At 48.9% G+C, this 19,964-nt stretch overlaps 1 protein-coding gene across 17 annotated transcripts in view; it reads right to left on the bottom strand.

Moving 5' to 3' along the window:
• Positions 1-3,262: 3,262 nt before the first annotated feature.
• LOC104059153 (homeobox protein Hox-A3) overlaps positions 3,263-19,964 on the bottom strand; it is a 51,363-nt gene continuing 34,661 nt past the window's right edge. For 8 of the 17 annotated variants that reach the window (XM_054058283.1, XM_054058288.1, XM_054058287.1 and 5 more), the window contains 3 exons: positions 12,890-13,478; positions 5,022-5,232; positions 3,335-4,308 (listed from right to left, as the gene is read on the bottom strand). In XM_054058283.1, coding sequence (XP_053914258.1) covers positions 3,585-4,308; positions 5,022-5,232; positions 12,890-13,361 — 1,407 coding nt within the window. In that variant the 5' untranslated portion in view covers positions 13,362-13,478 and the 3' untranslated portion in view covers positions 3,335-3,584. The other 9 variants (XM_054058289.1, XM_054058298.1, XM_054058293.1 and 6 more) reach the window with 7 other exon arrangements.

Here is a 19,964-nt window from a genome sequence, read left to right as displayed (position 1 = left end):
TCCCCGCGGTGCTCCTGCCGTCCGCCCGGGGACCAGGTGAGGGGAAGGATGCCCGGGGTGCCGCGGGTCGCAGCCCGGCTCTGCCAGGAGGGGGTCCGGGGCAGGGACTGAGCAGCGGCAGGAGGCTCAGGGCCCGCCGCAGAGGGCCCCTTTGTCCCCGCTCTCCTCCGCCCGGGCCGGCGGTGGCAGGAGGTGGCAGATGGCCAGAGGCAGAGGCGGCCCCAGGACCCTTGGGAACCGCGCTCAGCACAGACACAAACCGACCTCTCCCCATTCCAACCTGACAAAAAAAAAAAAAAAAAAAAAAAAAAGAGAGGATCCATGGCTAGAGAAGGAGGGAGGGCGGTGGGAGGTGGGTTGCAGCCTCATGTTCGGTTTACGTATGCGGAAAAGGAAAGGCGAGGTAAAGGCCGGGCATCCGTCCGTCCCGGGGCACCCACCCGTCTGCAGAGGGAGAGAACGGCACCGACAAGCTACAGAGGCGTCCTGCGAGACGTTAATATCAGGGATAGATGGATAAAAAGCTATATCCCCCGCCACCAGTCCCAGGAGGGGTTGCCCCTTCTATTTCTGCAGGTGCACGCCTAGCCGGCCTCTACGTCCTTCTGTTCTCACGCTCGGTTCTTGCTTGGATTTCAATCCAAAAGGCTCTTCTACCCCTCCACCACTCTCTGCTCACGGACACACACACAAACCCTTAAGCTCCTCCCTCCCACATGAAGTACAACATCCTCTTGTAAGTGCACGGCTCTCCTACTGCTATTAGGTCATCTCTTACCCCGTGCCACCCCCATGGCCTCTCTATTGCCAGCCAAAACCTAAGGGCTGCTCTCTCCACCACGTGTCTACCCGTGTGCCCTCAATATTTCTATTTGTTCTGATTCACTACATAAACACGTATGGTTAAGGGCCCTCTGGAAAGGTTTGGTTTCTTAAACTCCAGGGGGGCGGGGTGGAGAACAAGAACAACAACACCCCAGAGGCATTTATGACATTATACTGCACCAATTTTGGCTATGCTTATGGCTGTAAACACATTTATTTCATTCTTGTAAACCAGTTGTGATAAATACTGTGTAAGGCAGAGAAAAAAAGGCAGGCCATCGGGACTGTTTACCAATAAAGGAGCTGGCATCTTTTCAGTGTCTTTTCAGCAGTCTAAGAAAAAAAATGTTTATTTTACTATAAATAGATCCATTTTACCCATAAATTCTGCCGAATCACAGCACATCCCTCACAATCTCCGGCATCCTGAAATCCTTTTTTTTCCTCCCTTTTCATACCATTGTCTCTTTGTTGCATTGTCTCTCTGGCGAGGCTTTGGGGGTTTGCTGCCTGTACTGTGCGTGGGGGCAACATCATGAGAAGGGCCGGAGCAGAGAGGATCCCTCCCTTCCTCCTCAGCCTGGAGAGAGGGAGCTGCTGCCCCTTCCCCCTGCCCGCAGGCCAGCCCGGCCCCTCAGTGGCTCCTCTCCACGTTTCCTGCCCCGAGACTGGGACCGAGGAGGCGATCCCGGCGCTTCGGGCTTTTCCGTGGGAGTGTGCCCCTTCTTTGGCTCCAGGGCTCACCGGGAGACTTGGAGGCGACTCCTGCTCGCTGAATCCCCCCATTTATTTAAGCGATGCTTGCCAGAAATTTGAATCGTGCTGCGTATTTTCCTTTTTTTCTTTTTAGTGTTGTAAACATCCAGAAATCTGGGCACAAAAGAAACCCCAAGCCATACGTGCACATTGCAGTCCAATTTAAGCCAGTGGCAGAGGGGTTAAAATGCCGGTGAGGCTGCTCGCTTTCTGCAGGGACAGGGCTGGAGCAGAGAGGACAAGAAGCAGGGCCGAGGTTTCGCCGCGCCCGCAGCTCAGCCAAGCTGTTGTTTTAAAAGAGCAATAAAAATGAATTATGACTAAACGCCTTCTCACTTAATGGTTTTAGACGGGAATCCCCAGCCCCGGCAAATACGTAAGAGGATTTTTATTTGTGCATGTGTTCCTGCAATTGATCTCTTTGATGACATCCTCATTCATAGAAAGAGGTTGATTTATGACTTTCGGAAGAATTGCGTTCAGCCCTTCCAGCAATAACCCACGCATCCCGGCTCCACAACGTGTTGCAGAGCTGGGAGACAACACTCCTCGCATGGACGGGCAGCAGAACCCCGACTATAAACCCCCCCCTTTCAAGCCGCACTCGCCTGTGTAATGAAACACGCTCACATGCACGGAGGGAGCCGCAATCGCACTCGCCCAGGGTTCCCTGGCCCCGGAGCGGCAGAGCCCCTCTGGCATCTGTTGCTCGGTTTTAGTTCCAAGGACGGGGCTCACCCTCCGCTCCGGGGTCCTGCGACGCCGCTAGCCGAGCGGCAGGCGATAAGGTGATTTCTCAAAGCTCATCTTTGCTACCGCAAGCAGAGAGTGAGGAGCTCCGAGGAAATCGTAACTTTAAAGTCAGAGTTTGCCCTTTTCGTTATCGATCCTTCTCCCGCAAAAAAAAAAAAAAAAGGTTTAAACCGAAAAACAACTTCGGCTGTGCCCCCGCGTCTCCCCTCAAACGGATCGAGTGAGGGGCTGATTCCTCCCTGAATGTTTTTTTACCCCTTGCTTTCTTGCCACCCTTTTGATTTTAGAGACACTAACTTCTCCATTTCTTCTCCTTCTAGGGCTGACTTCTTGGACCGCTCAGCACACGAGAAGTAACCAAGCTCGTTCTCTGTGAGCTCTGATATTTTTAACATATGCTTCCTGAAACAGATTGCTGGCAACCAAGCACTACTTTAAAAACAAACAAACAAACCAAAAAAACCCCAGGATTATCTCTCCCAAAAAGCCTTTCGGGTATGTAACAGGCTAGTTTCTGCAGGAGATGCTTATCCTACTGAGTCTCATGTTTTGTCTGTAACAGAGAAAGTGCTCGTTCATGCTTTTGTTACAGCTCAGCATTTCCAAGCTTTGTATCCTCACGGAGATAAGATGCTACATTTATACATTAAAAGGAAGAGGTCTCCATCAAAGCTGTGGATGGTTTTAGTTTCTTTGGTTTCTTTTTTTTTCCTTGTGAGAGCGCTTGAAATAAAGGATTTGAAAGCGTTTTTTCCTCTCTAATGGATGTCCTAAATTGCCAAAAGCTCGTCAGAAGGTTGGATTTTGGTTCTTAGTAAATTAAGAGTAGGAGGGAGGGGAGAAATACCCGTCATGTTATCAGTCTTGAAAGGAGAGAAAAAGAGAGAGGGAGAAAGAAAAAAAGAGAAAGCTCCTTGTAGCAAACAAGAATTTATTCTACCAAAAATACTTATGACAACGCATCCTAAATGCAATACAAAAATAAAAAGAAAGTGAAGATACAATTCCTATATGATCACTTTCTTACAGACCTCATATATTGCTTTCGTAGAAGGACCTAGAGTGTGGCTAGGTTAAAATTGAACACTACTAAAACTTCGTAAGAAACAGCAAAATGGCACAGCAGAGGGAGGTAATAAACAGAAAATACTGACTAGGAAAAGGGAGGAGAAGGGGAAATTAATTCACTGGAAAATAAAGAAGAATAAAGAGGAGAAAGCAGAACCCTTGGAGAGGACATCTTTAATGTCTCAGTAATTCAGATGCTGTAAGTCAATTGTGGTGAGTGTGTCTGTAAAAAAGTCAAAACTGTCAGCAGAAATATCTACGGGACTGTCCAGAGATCCTGGCAAACTGGGCGAAACCGCATCTGAAAGCTGTAGGCAGGAATCTGTGGAGAAAACGTTAAAGTCCTGTAAAGAAGGGACATCTAGGGCCTCAGGACTGTCATTGTTCAGGCCAGCTGCACAGTTCTGGGCCATTGTTGAGAGACAGTTTTGAACAGTGGGTGACTGATGCTGAAAATGTTTCAGATTTTTCTCATTGCTCGTTAAAGGCGAAACGGGGAAAGTTTGGGACTCGCCATTGTGCGCATTCGGTGCCTGCTGCTGGGAGAGGGCATTCTGCTGGAAAGCGTAGCCTTCCCGCTCCAAGAGAGCGCCGGAGACGTTGCTGAGGGCTTGCTCGAAGAGGGATTTCTCCTCCTCCTCCTCCTCCGCCGCTTTCTCGGGGTCCTCTAGGCTCTTAAATTTCCCCTCGCTGTTTTGGTTCTCCTTGCACTGAGTCTGTCTCTTGTGCTTCATCCTCCTGTTCTGGAACCAGACTTTGACTTGTCTCTCGGTCAGATCCAGCAAGGCTGCAATCTCAACCCTCCTTGGTCTACAGAGATACTTGTTGAAATGAAATTCCTTCTCTAGCTCCAAAAGCTGGGTGTTGGTGTAAGCTGTCCTCAGCCGCCTAGATCCACTGCTACCGCTATCGGGGATTTCAAGGGGGTCTGTTAAAAGAAAGAAACAAACAAAAAAAAAAGAAAGAAAGAAAGAAAAGGGAAAAAAAAAAAAAAAAAGAAAGAAACCCACCACCACACGCACCCAAAGCATCAGCGCCAGAACAGCGAAAGCAAAACCACCCGCACCCGCACACAAAATAGATATATGCAGGGATTGAATTTCAGCTCCCGAGCAGATCGCATCCCGGGGGGGTGGAGGGAGTGCTCTCTCCGCACCTATGTGTCTATATCTATATGTCCATATAGCATAAAATAGCAACTGCAACAAAATGGCCGCCTTTGGGTGCAGCAAACCCATTGTGTTGCACTGCTGAGCGCCCGGTGCTGAGTGCCCCTCGGCCACCTCGGCAGAATTACCGCCTCCAGCTCCCCAACCTCCCCACACCAGAGCAAACTTTATATTAGCCATAGCGCAATTTATAATTAATGCATCAGCTGCTTAGCTGAGCGGGAGCAATCTATCACTCTTCATTACTGTCAAATATCCTAACTCTAGGACGGCGAGACAAGAGAGGTCAGCTCCAACTCAAATAAATCATCCCACGTTAAGCAAGTTTGGGGAAAGTTTGGGTTTCCAGAGCGCCCCGCCAGCTCCGTCCCCCCAGCCCGCCCGCCCCTCCGCCAAGCCGGGGGGATGCGGGGAGCCAAAAAAGCGGCCCGGCGAGGCTTTTGGACTGACCTTTGTGGCTGAGGCAGGCAGGTCCAGCGGCTGAGGCGGAGGCCGAGGCGGGCGGCAGCGCGGATCGCTTGGACGCCTTTTTCTCTTTCATCCAGGGGTACTCCGGGGGCGGCGGGGCGCCGGCGGGACCCGGGCTGCCGCTGCGGCCGCGGGGACTCGCCTTGGGGCGGCTGTGGCGAGGGTGGCTGCCGGGGTTCAGGCTGGGGATGGTCTGCTCGAAAGGAGGAGGAATCAGTGTCGAGTGTGAAAGCGTCGAGTTCTTGATTGATGAACTTTGAAATGTATCACCGACAGGGGGAAAAGATGTCAGGCACTCAGCAAGCGATGGCTGGCTATTGATAAAACCGATCTCTCGCTCAAATGCGAAATTCATGGCCTTCAACTGGCAGCCCCCGCGGAGAAAAAGTTCCCTCGGATTCAGGGGGCTCGGGGGGGGAAAGGCCCAGGAAAAAGGAGAGAGAGGAGAAAAAAATATAGCATAGAAGATCGCTGGTGGGGTGTTTTTTTTCTAATTCACTGATTACAGCCGTATGGGGACCGTGCTACTATTAAACTATTGAATTCATGGAGACAAGGTTGAAATTGGACCGAATTGGCTGTCACATGATTGCCTCTGCCCAATGACAATTTGGGCTTTAATCAAAAGAAGCCACTGTCTGTTTGATTGATCCAAAAAAGTCGGGAAGGAACGCCTCATTGGGGGCCAGAAAGGCTTTATTTACACTTTCTTAAAAGAGGGAAATGATATCTCGAGTATCTATCCCCTTGGCGTCCTAATCTGAAAGGATCGGGGGTCGGGGGGAGGGTGCGTGTGCGTGGATATGTTTGTGTGAGAGGCTGCGAGTGTGTGTGTGTGTGTGTCCGCGCGAGAGTGTGTGAGTGTGTGTGTGTGTGTGGCTGCTTGTCCTGCAGCCTGCTGCCTCCCTCGCCTCCACCCGCACACTCTTCTCTCATTGTTTGGGACTGTCAGGAAAACGCTTTGCACCTCACAAATCATTTAAGCACCGCAATCTGACGCCTTGAGTCATTAACAAAGTAATCCATTAATCTTCAAAGTTTTGACACCGCCAGGCCCCCGCATAAGAAGTTGCACCCAGGCAGGACTCTGAAACAGAGGGTCTTGATTTTTTCCTAGGGAATAGTACTTCCTCCAAAACTAGTTTCTCCTTCCCGATTCAGCCTCCATGGGCGCCTTTCTTTTTTTTTTTTCTTTTTTTTTTTTTTTTTTTTGTGGTTAGTTGGGGCTTTTTTCCCTTCTTTTTTTTTTTCTTTTTGTTTTTCCTCCTTTTTTCTTATTTCTCTTTTTCCCCTTTTTTTTGTAAATTTTCTTTTCTTTTTTTTTTCTTTTTTTTTTTTGGTGACTATCGGGTGTACAGTACGGAGAGTAATTGGTCGCCGTTGCCGAGCCATTGTTTAACAGGATCTTCCTCAGCAACCTTGCTTCTAGGGGAAGAGTCACATAGGCAGCAGCCCTTGTGCTTCATGACTTCCCTCTCCAGTTGGCTTCCCGGGATTGGACCGTAAAACATAACCTTAGGAGTACCTCTCTGGGCGAGCCAAATCGCGAGGCTGCAAACGCGCTTGACTGTTGCCTCTTTAAAAAAAAATCCAAATCCTGTGCCTTAGCTTACAAACGATACTCCAGTCTGCTGGCATAATTTGCTTAATAACCGTAGTAGGCTGGGTCTGGTGAGTATTTTCGATTACCAGGAAATATGCGGGCTGGTAGCGGGTTTGTTTTCACGGGGACAGGCAGAGCGAAAACGCTGCGGGATTATGACTTGAGAGACGGCACTCGTCTCCGACGCTTGGCTCTCGCCGCCGCCGTCTCCAGTCGCCTCTGCTAAGCCGAGGCAAGTCTCGAATTTTGATGCTTTGGGCACAGTTTTCCAAGCAGATTGAGGCGATCTGGAGAGCGATGACAATGATGGGCACAATCACCAGCCTGAAGAGTCCTACGGTCCCAGCCGCCTTGGGGAGCCCGGACGGGGCTCGCCTTCCTGCGCGGAAGGGGGTTCCTTGTAGGCTGGGGTGCTCCGGTGGGGAAGGCACTTCCAAGCCGCTCTCCGTGTCCTCCAGGAGCCGGAGACCATCGCCAGCGCGATGCGGTGCCTTCCTGCTTTATTTTAGGAGCTGCCAACGAGGGGTCGGCAAGCGTCTTCGTAATTAAAAGGAAGGGGGGAAAAAAGAAGAAGAAGACGAAGAAGAAAAAGGAGGCAGGGGGTGGAAAACAAGATCCCAAGCACTCAGCGGATCGGTCTGTGTCGAGACTACACGAAGTGCATTTTAAAAATCGGTTTTAAGTTAATGCACCCACAAGATGTAGCATATCTGCGAAGGCATTGGAGAGAGGGGGAGGGGAGGGGCTGGGAGGCTTTAAATGGGCTTTTTGGAGGTTGCTTGTTTAAATAAAATATATAACAAGACTTGTCATTTAATCCCTCAAAAGGGATGCCTTACAAATATCGATGCTGTTGGAAAATGCAAGGGGTTTAATTTTCTTGCTTTTAGTCCAAACAAAGCTCTGGTGGTGTCTGCGCGCGATCAATCTTGGCCGCCAAAAGGTTTGACAGCTACTGGCCCTTAAGAACACATTTAAAGCTTCTTGCTCTTTCCAAGATCAAATGTGGCCGAGAAAAGAGGCAGAGCAAGAAACCCAAGTAAACAAGGAAAAAAGCTGCTTTTAAAATATGCTGCCAGAGGACTGGGCTGCTTGTGGGAAAAGTCCGTTTTTTATTTTGCTTCTCAGTGCCTACCTTGGGGTCGGGCTTTTCTTTTATTTTCTTTTTCTTTTCCTTTTTTTTTTTTTTTTTTCCTCTCTGGAAAATTCTGGGATTAACAGCAGGATGACAAATAATAAAGAGAGAGGTTTGGACTTTAACCAGGCTTTGTGAGTAAAACCTGTGTGGGTGTCTCTATTCTGCACATTTGTTTCTTGTGGTCAGTCTAATACAAAAACCACCTGGAACAAAACCTTTGGAGAGGGGAAGAGGGTATGTGAAATTCTTGGGCAAATCAATTACTTCTCCCTCCAGAGAGATCTTTTAATCGGATGAAATTTAAATTAAAAAGTACAAATTCTTCTTTGCAACCTACAGGCTCCGAAAAAGGGGTCGAGCACGGTTTCTAGAAGGAAGGGGGCAAAATCGCCTGTATTTTTTATTCTTCGGAGTGGGAGGCGGACGAAACGCCAAATTTCTTCTCTTCGAACGTTTTCCTAAATGTAATTCGTGATGCTAAAGGAGCCAGGCAGTAAGGATCACCGACGGTACCGTTACCTTTTGTTGTACCTAGTCTAACCGATCCGAGGGGTGGGGGGCCGGCTTGGATTTTATACGGACGCTCATTTGAAACGAGTAATGTCTCGCAATGTTGAAAAAAAATGCTTCCTTCGCCTATAAAATAATAATCAGTCGTTGGTCTGTATTGAGTAATAATCAGATTTCAATGGAAAATATCAGACTACATAACCTTTCCTTCCACGGTTACATATCTATATATACAATAAACAGCACGGTATAAGTATATTTGCACTGAGCATGCTTTATCAATTTATGCAAAAAAGCTCTATATAGATTCATGGATGCATGACAATGTTTCAGCAGCAGGCAACGATGGTTCTGGGAACAAGATAAAGCCCAAAGATTAATAATATTTCAGCATGAGACCAAAATGGCGACATTTTTTTCTGTGCTCTAAAAGATACAGATGGTGAGCAGCGTGTGTTATTGCCTATACAACGTAGGAATATGTCTTTATAAACGTGCAGGGGTATATTTTACCTAGTCTATTAAGGTCCATTTGGATTTATCTTTCAAGTTTCAATCTAAAAATTACGGTCATTTCACCTGAAAGGAAAAAAAAAAAACGATTTAGGCACATGCTTGCGGGTTTCTGCCTTCCACCTCGAGCCAGTTCGGCCCGGAGATCTCCGCGGGTGCCTGTTTGGGGCCGGGACAGTCCCCCTTCTGCAGTACCGTGTGCCCCTCATCCCCTCTTGCAACACAGAGACACGCACACACATCCACACCCCCGCGGGAAGAGAGGGAGGGCAAGGCTCCCCTCCCCCACAGCCCCGGGCTGCGAGGGAAGGCGGCTCAGCAAAAATGAAAAAACATCCACAAAACAAAATGAAAAATAACCATTTTTTTAAAATATATAGATATAAAAGATAAAATCAACATCTTCAAAGAAAAGTGAAAAGGATGGCGGCGGGGGGTGGAAGGAGCCGTGTCCAGAGGCGGCGGTGATGGGCATCCACGGCCCAGCCGCCTTTGGGGCTGGGTGGGGGGCTTTCTCCTCCATCCTTGCTCCTAAATGCAAGGGCTAGGTCCCCGGCCGCTGCCCTGCTCCCCCCCGTTCACCAAGAGCTCGGGGACGAGGTGGCCCCTCCGCCCCCACGCGGGGCTCTCTCCCTCGCTCGGCTCCCATGCGCTTCCCACACAGGGACTCGCACCCCCACGCCCCCGGGGAGGGGACAGGGGACGCTCCCCGCGGACAGTGTTCCCTCCGGAGCCCCAGGGAGGGGGCCGGGGGGCGGCGGCGAGGGGGCGGCAGGGGCCGCTGGAAAGAAGGAAAAAAAATACCCCTTTCCCTGTCTATGAACCGCTGAAAAGGCGTCGCGGGGCCCTCGGGTGGGCAAGAGGATCCTCGTGTGAGTTTACAGACGAGTTTCCCAACTCACCACGTCATGAAGGGCTCTCCCTTCCCTTGCGCTGCAAAGAACATGTTCTTAACTCTTTATTATTCAGAATAAAAACTTTATTTTCTTTTTTTTCAGAACGTGAGCAGCAAGGAATGTATAACTTTCAAAACAAACCTAGCCTTTTCAGCTTCACACGCTTTCCGCCTAGCTGAGTGTTACAAGCATGAAGTATTCAAACCGTGATCTTTTTTTCCCAGATTTTATTGCATCGTCATCATCATCGTTATAATTACTTTCAATAGAAGGAGTTATGGTTTCCTTTCAGATGATATTTCCTACTCGTGCCACTATGCCACCTAACATATGGCCAGGTAAATGCCTCCTGAATATTCAGGGTACAGGTTTTTTTTTTTTATATATATATAAATATGAACAAATGGGGATAAATAAAATTTTAAACACTTAGATTATTCAATGTTTGCAAAAAAAAATATAAATAAATCTGAATGTTCACCAGCATACACACATTGAAAGACTTACACGTATTAATAATTGTCCAGGGAGTCCCTGTCCAAGCGCTTTTGATGTCTTTCTCGCTATTTAAAAGAAGTGCAATAAAAAAAATTGCTTCCCCGTGGGATCAATCATGTACGAACAAATTCACATTTAAGAATTCCTTTTATAGAAAATTTGTTCATATACCCTGTTTTGATAAAAGTGTAGAAGGTAAAGTATAAAGCCTCTGCACACTCCCAAAGTGAGACACAAGGCTACAGTTCAAGAAGATAAATATCCACTAGTGAAACTATAGAGCAATTCAAGCAACAAATATTGCTACGTCACATAAACTAGAAAACTCTTTTACCAAAGGAAACAGAACAAACAAAACGAACAAAAGAAACAAGAAGGAGAGGGGCAGGCACATGGGGGGTGGGAAGGGGGAGGGAAAGGGTGAGTACTTTCCAAAAGTTGGGGGCTTGGTGTTCCACTTAGTTACTCCTGTCTCTTACAGATGGGTGAGTTTGGGCGCTTCCTGAATTCTTCCCTGAGAAGGATGGTGAGCGGTAAGGTCTGTGTATGTTGGATGCGGATCACAAGGTCCATGGTGGTGATTGTTTGCCATTGGCCCACTGTAGTCCATGTTGGCAGAGGGAGGATGAGGGAGATGAGTTAGACCAAAGATGGAAGGCCCAGAATTGGTCATGGTCTCCACGTAGTTGCCCCCTACGTAGACGGGGCTTCCCTGTATATGTGGATTCCCATAACCGTTGCCTTGAAGAGGATGAGTATCATATTCAGGTGTCACAGCTGCTGTCCCCGTGTATCTCTTTTGAGGAGGTGGGCAATTATTAAGAGGAGCGGTATATGATGCAGGGATGCCGTAGGTATTTTGATGAGGCTTGTTAAATGGCGGAGGTGACTGGGGCTCGTAGGGTACACTGTTTACCAAAGAATGCATAGAGTTTAGATATCCCCCAGCAGCTGGAGGGACAGGGCTTCTGCTTGGGGATTGTCCTCCTGAAGAGGTCATCATGCCCTTGCCTTTCTGATCCTTTTTGTATTTCATTCTGCGGTTCTGAAACCAGATTTTGATCTGTCTTTCTGTGAGATTGAGCAAATTAGCCATCTCTACCCTTCGTGGCCTGCAAAGGTACCTATTGAAGTGGAACTCCTTTTCCAGTTCTACCAGCTGGGCACTTGTGTAAGCTGTACGGGCTCGCTTAGACGAGGCTTGCCCTGGAGGGCTTTTATCACCAGCACAACTCTCACCTATGTAAATCACACAAAGAACAGAATCAGCATGGCAAACCCAGACATGGCAACCAGAGACAACAGCCAACAACACTTGAACCTCTAGCTCTAGAGTCCATCTCTTGTACACGAAATGGACATCCACATGTGCAATGAGTTATCCCCCATGGCACAAGTTCAGTCATGCCAACCTACAGGCCTCAATAGACTCCTCCACCTCATTAATGTCACTATATAACTATACTTTCTTTCCTGAAGAATAACAGTGTACAACAAATCTTGAGCACTGCGTAAAGGCGTAAGAAATGTTCAGGGAAATAGAGCAGAGTTTAGAAACTCTGAAGGTGAACCTATGGTTCTGTTAACATAATGAGATCAGAGTCTTCAAGACCTAGCTCTTCTCCATTGTTGTAAATATCTGCAGCCCTCCTCTTCTAAAAACCCTGATATATACACAGATGCCTGAAGGTTGGGTATCTATATGCAACGTTATAATATATAAACATAGAATTGACGGTATAGTGTTTCTATCATGTCTAACATCTAGCATAAACATATGGTAGTGATTGGGAAGTTTAATTTACATAAGAAGAACACACAGTGGCTAGGCTTGCATGTAGGCATACAGATGTATTTAACTGTTACTGCTTTTTGATGAAATAAATACGGAATATGAAAGGCTGTAAACAGCAATGTTAGCAAAGTTCTAAAAAGCTGATTGGCAAAGTCATTCGCTAAAGGCTTAAACTCTATTTCCAAAGCACACTTAAGAAAAAAAAGAGGAAGGGGTTAATGTAAGCACAACCCCTGAGCATTGGAACTAACGCTGGTGTTACTGATTTGGGCTTCCTCAAGTAATAAAAGCATTAGTACACACTTCCATCCCTCAAATAATATTTTATGGGATGAAGTTTATGGCAGTCCAGAATGATTTTCGTTTATCAGGCTTGTAACTTTGCCCATCAGCTTGTTAAAATAGGAAGAGATTCTGACTGCACGCAGGGCATTGATCCTGCCTGCACGTGATTATGAGCTATTTTATTCCTGTTACACTTCAGCAGAGATAGGTCACTGTCTTATTAATCTAACAGCACCATGCCAACAAAGTACTTGGGACAGGCCTCTGGCTTAAGGCCTCGACTGCTCCGCATTGACATAATTTATTGGAGGGAAGATTACTTAGGAAACATGATAGGTGTAGGAGGGCACAAGTGGCAAACAAAATCACTCTGGACCCATCCTGCAAGATGGGGAAAGTTTTGCAGGGAGTGGTTTGCTCACTGAGCTCCCCTTTCAAACAGTGGGAATCCCTTTACCAAGTCTTGAGGAGGTCAACTCAGAGCGGAAAACAGCCCACTCCCTCCCATTCCCTCCCCTTCCCAAAGCGAGGGTGGGCAGGGCTGCCCTGCAGCCCAACAGATGAGTGATCAGCCCAGGGGTACCCAGGAACAGCGGGGAGCATGTTTCATACCTGAACTGGAACTGCTGTTTTTCTGCTTTGTGTTTTGCCGAGACTCTTTCATCCACGGGAATATCTGTTTGGACATGGTGGGCGAGTTAAGAGCTGGGCTCTTAGTAGAGTTGGCCGGGGCAGGGTTGCTGCTGGCATTTTGAGATGGTGAGGCAGAAGATGAAGGTGGTGGTTGCGGCTGCTGGGCCGGAGGCGGCTGTGACGGGGCCTGCTGGTCAGTGAGGCCGGGGGGCTGAAGAGACTGGCCGGGGAGGGTCCTCATGCAATTCTCACTGATGTCATTGGCCTTGTGGTGGGACACAGAGCTGCCGGGGGACTGGAGAGAGCACGCGGGGCGGTGGTACTCAGTTTCCACAAGTGATGAAGATGGAGGATATTGCTGCTGACTCGCATTATAAGTGAAACCATTTGCTCCTTGGTAGGGGTAGGCACCATAGATTGCAGAGCTGTCGTAGTAGGTCGCTTTTTGCATTTCGTTGTTTCCCAATATTTATTTCGCAAACTGACAGGGTCTTGACACCCTTGGAGAATAACATTGGCACCCCTCTGTCACGTGGCGCTCTTCCTCCAATGGCCTCTCTGGGCAGACCTGGGGTGTGGGGAGACCAGAGCAGGGTGAAGAAATGGTACAAATCCATCTTACTTTCAATAGCTAAGTGACATGAAAGCCATAAAAGAAAAAGTGGTCAGCAATATTTAGCAGCATGACTTGGCCTCAGGCGCAGAGCATTTTGATATAAAAGCTGCCTGGATTTACTGGCAGCTACAAATATGTGCTTTGCTGCACTAAGATAGGGGCTTTCTAGGGTTTTCTCTTTCTTTCTTCATAAGAAACAGAGCAGGGCACCACACGGCAAAGGGGTTGATCGTTTATCACTGAGAGGCTGTTTTAATACCGGTCTCTGAGATAAGGGTGATCGAGGAATCAGTAATTTGAAGGGGCTGGGCTGTTCCTTCATTCCAGTTCCAGGATCAAAACCTCTCCTGTAACCGGCGTTGTTTTATTTTTAGCCTTTCTCTCCAGGTTACAGCTTCATACAACTTCAAAGAAATACACTAGATTGTTCCTGTCTACGTGTGGCAAGGGGCAGGAGCAGGGTGGAAAGGTTTCCTAGCCAAGGATATTTACACACTCCGATCTCAAGTGATGGCTTTTGGCCTGTCTATGAAATGCTCGATAGGAAAATAAACAAAGCCAGTGCCTTCTCCCCTCCGTGCTCCCACAGCAACTCGAGCCGCCCAGGTCGCGCACCCCGGCAGCAGCGGTTTCTGCCCGGGAGAGCCCCGAGAGCCCCAGAAACACGGCTGGGGGCGCCCCAAGCAGCCCCCGCGACCGCCTTCCGCCCGCGACCTGGTCTGCAGCCTCAGCTGCACCCGGCACCGCTCAGAGCTCCTTCATGGAGGCCAGCAGGGACAAGCTGGGCGCTTTGGAGGTTGCTGGTTTGTTTTTTTTTCAGCAGTTATTTTCGAGGCACTAAACTTTTCGTGGAATCAGCTAGATCCTACCTGTTAAAACATGATGGATTGGGGGAAAAAAAACACACCAGGAACCTGAAAAACCAGCGTTCATCTCCATGACCACGGCTTGAACTTTCCTTCCAACTTAGCGATAATAGGTTCTGTCTTGGAAACTGCTATGTAATTTGATGTATGAGGGTCACTTGGCTGGGAAGAGGGTGGACACAAACCCAGAGAATGCTTCTCCTGCCCGGGCGAATCCCTTCCCCCCCACCACTTTTTGTCCCCTGTCTTTCTTTCTTTCTGGTTTGTGGTTGGTTTGGGGGTTTGTTGTGGTTTGGTTTTTTTTTCAATTCTTTTCCACCACATAAAAGTCGAATGGTTACCTGCCTGAAAATAAGCAGTTAAAGATTCGCCCGCATGAATGAGAGAGGCGACCTGTGCCTAATCTCCGATCTAGGAGCTCTTTCCACACGCAGTCACATTGTTCTCAGAAAGTAAAGTGTTTTTCTCACCGTCCCCCTTGCTGACAAACAACCGCGTCTTTTCGGATCAGAAGAGCTCGCGTTCCTTTTGCCACTTTCCCTATACTTAAGCAGCTGGATGTTTTCCTCACAAACATCTAACGAGGACAAATGCTTAGGGGCGAAAAGCCTTACACAACACACGCACCAAACGAGCTCATTCAGCGCCTTTCAAGTTATACAAGTTCTTAGAAAACAGTATTCCCTTTGTTACACCGTAACAAAACGAAGGTAACACACCTACAGCAGGGCGGCCACCCTGTTATTGCACTAATCAAGCTCTTTGGATGTTATTAAGCTAAAAAGCCGATGGGAGATCTGAGGCGCGCACACAAATTTCCAGCTCCTCGCCTCTCCTTCCTGATGTTATCGAGGCCTGGTGTGATTTTTCTCAATTCCTTTGAAAGAGAGAATATAGACACCACTACCAGAGCAGAAAGAGGAAATAATGAGCCAGAGGTGATTTTACAAAGGCACATGCCTTTCATGATCGCGACATCAAATATTTGGCCTTCCCCTCGCCGCTTGGAAGTTTGCTGGCGCAGGCAGGACGGGCAGCTCGGAGCGGGGATGTGGGGACGCGCTGCTCCCGCAGCCGCCTACCCGCAAACAATAGGCAACTTTACAGGAAAGGCAAAATACTATCGAAGTTTCGGCCGCCTGCCAGCCAGGAAAGGGAAAAAAACAAAAAAAAAATCAGCTCCCGCCTTTGGCATCGCCAAGTTAATCACTTCCTACAAAGTTATAGAGAAGCAGGGGTAACCTGAGGAGCTCCCGACCATTCCTGGCGAAAGTGGGAATAGCGGGATTAAGAGCGACAACGATCACGATAATAACAGCGTCCTAACGGGAGAGGGGAGTAGGAGAAGAGTATGCCACCCCAGCCGGTGTCTGGGATGGGAAGAGCTCTCCTCTCCCTCTCTGAGACAAAAGGCCAGCTTCTACAAACACAATTGGGCTCCCAGATATTCCAGTGCCCATTTAATAGGCTACATCTCCATTCACGCAATACATTTCTTCGTCTTTAACCAAGTTCTCTCCCCCAACCCATATAGCCCGGAGACAGTAAACAAGAGATGCTTGAGGGAGGCAAGTCTCCCTCGTTTCTCCCACTCCCCACTTCATCTCTCTCCTTCCCTCCGCCTTCCCCGTCCCCAAGCACACCAGCTCTATGCCCTGCAAAGCCCAGCGGAGCCCCAAACTCTGACTCTAGGACGAAAAACCAGGCAGCCCCCCTGAAATATTTCCTGCAAGATAAAGGCAAAGTTGAGAGAAGGGGAGGGGGGGAAGAGAGGAGAGAGAGCTGCCTGAACACGAAGTGTAAGGGTATCAGTCACTGCCTGGAAGGAAGCCCCAGCTTGTGAACTCTTCTTGAACCGACATTTAAGTCTACGGTCATAAATCACTGGGACATAAACTCCGCCATTCACGACTGATAGCAGCGTATTTGTGGCCTGCTTACCTTAACTTCTGACGACTGAGGCGGAAGCCAGCATGCTCGCTCTCTCTCTCTCTCTCTCTCCCCCTCCTTTTTTTTTTTTGGTTGATTTTTGGATTTTGAGTTTGGTTTTTTTTTTTTGAGGCGACACAACCCAGGGAGCAGGGGCTGTCTATGGCCTCAGGGTGGGCACCGGCTCAGCTTCTCCGCACCCTGCACCCCCCGGCCGGGAGGGGCGAGCCCTGCCCCGCACAGGATGAGCCCAGTTGCTCCAGACACCCGCCTCCCCCCTCTCCCCTCCCGTTCCAGGCTGCCCACCCTGCTCCGAGCCCGTCCCCGGCGTGCTGGGCTCCCCCTGCGCGGGACAAGGAGGACAAGGATGTTTCCCAGGGCTGCTCTGAGAAAGGAAGAAGAGAGAGGAAAGGAGAAAGGGGAATGGGGGGGAGCGGAGAAAAAAAAATATTAAAAAAGGTGGGGGGGGGAAGGAAGGAAGAAAGAAAGGCAGCCGCCTAGGGAAGCCTGAGGCAGGGTGGGGGCTGGGGAGGGAGCGGAGGAGCGTGGCAGTGAAGGAGTGCGGTCCCCCCCCCCGCACCCAGGCGTCACCAAAGTCCAGGAAAATTATGCTAATGAAGACAAACGGCGCTCACAAAGGGTCGCTCTCACCAGCCTCCGGGGGTGCTGCTGGAGGGGGGGCTTGGGTTTGTCCTTCGTACCGGTGGGCTTGGGGGGCTGCTGCGGAATAGCCCCTCTGCCGCTCCCCGCCGCCCGCAGCCCCGCACAGCCCCGGCTGAGTCCCGAGGAGGGGAGCAAAGCCCGGAGAGCCGGGGCTGGGTCCGGAGAGCCAACCGAAGCCCACCAAGATCCCCGCTCTGGGCAATGCTTTCAAAGCCACGCTGGAAATCATTAGAGTTACTAATTATTAACTCATGCATGCGTGAGCGCACACACACACAGATGTACACACAGACACCCTCCCACCCCCCAAATATCCCCAGCGCTCGGGACAGGCACAGAGGCGCTCACCCACACAAACACATGTGCTGCACAGGCGGGCCGGGGTGCCCGCAGCCCTCCGTGGGGGTGAGTGGGCAACAGCCCCGCGTGGACGTGGGCCCGGCACCGCACAGCTCGCCTCCTCCTCCTCGACAGAGCTGGGGAAGGCGCTCGCCTCTTTCTCCAGCCTCCTGAGTTTGGGTGGTGGTGGTGTACCCCGTTTTTCCCTGCAACAGAATCACGGCAACGACCGTGTAAACGAGAACTTAAATCGAGTTGTAGCCCTTGCCCCTGTGGGCAGACAGCAGCCGGACTATAGGCTCCGTGCATTAAAGCTGAGGCTCCGAATAGTGCCTAAGTGTAAATTTGATGTTACTTCGTTAATTAAGGCATTAAAAATATAACTAGTCCGTTTAAAGCACGAGGGAGCTCGGCGTCATCTTAAAGCACAAACAAAGCGAGGGGGAAGCGAGAAATAAAAAACACTATAAGGCTGGGGTGGCCTCTTACGCATACCAATGGTTTTTGTCATTTATGGCTATGCAAGATTTATGACTCCATGCACCAAAGCTGTAAACAGAGCACTAAAACAGAAAACACTTGCTCCTTATGGCATAAGTGAGAAGGCACCACATGAAAGGGGAAGCGGGCCGCGTAGGAGGAGAGGAGAGGCAAAAATCCCGCGTATGCGTTTTTCTTCAAACAACCCCTTGAATGTTGCATCGGGAGAAAAAAAGTCTTTTTAGTCAATAATCAACCCCACACTTTCTTCTGAAACTGCTGATCTGCCATTCGCCCTCTTGCCCTGACCAAATAGCGAGAGGCAGCGCTGCGCCCCGACGGAGCCCCCGGAGCGGAGGATTTGGCAAGGGAGAGAGCCAGCTGGGACTGCAGAAACCTGCGGACAACGGGGAGCCTGCCGGTTTGGGGAGCCCTGACGAAAGCCTGGGCCATCTCTTCCTGGGGGGGGTGGGATGTGTTTAAACTTTGCAGCGATCTCCAGAGGGATATTCTCACTACACGTCTGTATTTAAAAACGGGAACAAGGAGTGGGGGGAAGGGATCTTTTTTTTAAACTGAAGGGATTTGCAAGGGACTTTAATTGTGAGACCGAAGTGGTTCGTAGGAATACTGAGGTGTTCCCTCCATTCGTCTTGCTGCCTGCAAAGAGTTTTTTTGCGACGTTTCGCCTATTACTCCTGTTTCCCCACGCCCTCTCTCTCCCCACAGAGGTCATTTTAAACACGAGAAGATGATTAATTTTTTTTTATGTCTCCTATGATGTCGGGATAAGTGTCCCAACGCACAGATCCCCGCTGCTTTTATCTGTCTTTCCCTCCCAGAGGCCGAATATTTTCTTTCTACTCCATTCCGCAGAGAGCGATAGGACTCAGTTCGGGGAGCGACTGACAGCGTTTGGGGCTGATCCCGGGTCAGAAATGAGCTGCCTTTGCTTCCCGAAGGATCCCACTCTGTGGGACTCCCTCCCCTCTTTCATGGACTTACTCTTCGTTTACGAATAAAATAATGTATTGTAAAGAGCTTTGCCCTTGGATGTTCTGAAACAGAAGCAGGCAGCACCATAATTCAAGGCTGATTTTGGGGGAATCTCTCAGGGATTGGTATAGCAAGGCGAAGAGTTGCTGGAGAAAGGGACCAATTCTGGAAGTGGTGCCTGTGCAAGTCGTTAGAGAGTCAGGAGGGGATATGAGCGGCCTTAGAGGAAGACTGGACTATCGAAGCAAGCCGTGGTTAATCTGAATCATTGTTTATATTCTCTAACACTAAAGAATGGCAATGGACTCTCAGCTCAGCAGGCTGAGGTTATTTACACATCTCGCCAAAATCCCCCTCCTCCAAAACTCTTCTTGCTTTCTTTTGCTCTAGAGCAGGACTGTATTATTTATGAGTGTTTTAACTGGGTCAATATGCATCCGAACTGGGTCATAAATCAGGAAACGCTGCCAAGTAATTGAGCTGCAATTAAAGCCCGCACTTTATTTTTGAGGAGCGTTTTGGATCATTTCAAAATATGGCAAAGCCAACCTTGGCTTTTAAACACATAGCTTGGAGGGAAAGAGTTTTCCTCCCCTCACCAAAAAGAGAGAGAAGCCGGGTGTAAGAAAGAACAGCGTGCTTCAGTATGGCGAGGAGGGGAAATAGCATTTCTTTAGGTCAGTTTTGCTCTGAGAGCAGCTTAAAGAGTAAGAAAGCGAGAAACCAGAGCCAACATCTCCGCCCTGCAGGTCTCTGCGGAACGGCCGCGAACAGCTCTGTGTGGAAATAATCTTTTTCTCCTTTGCTTTCAGCTGAATTTTTATCATTGCTCTCTTTTCTCCCTCTCTTTCTGACCGTATACAAGATGAGTAACTAGAAGCCATGTGTAACTGGGCTCAAAATGGGCGAGAAGCTCCGAGCGAACTGGAGGAAATCGAGCCCCAGCGCTCCAACCTTGCCCAAAGCCGGGATACAACGGGAAAATGTTGTTTTATAGAGAACTTTGCCTTCCTCTTTCATTTTCCTCCTTTAAAGTGCATTCTTTATATATATAGCTACGCACGCGTATTTATAAGTATATGCAAATGCTTACATATTTATACGTACGGATATATAAATTTTTATGTAAATTACGGTATGGGTACGAATTTAGGACTAGTATATG

This window comes from Cuculus canorus, chromosome 2 (assembly GCF_017976375.1).
Source record: "Cuculus canorus isolate bCucCan1 chromosome 2, bCucCan1.pri, whole genome shotgun sequence".
Lineage (NCBI taxonomy): Eukaryota > Metazoa > Chordata > Aves > Cuculiformes > Cuculidae > Cuculus > Cuculus canorus.
This window is presented reverse-complemented; position numbering and strand designations above follow the sequence as displayed.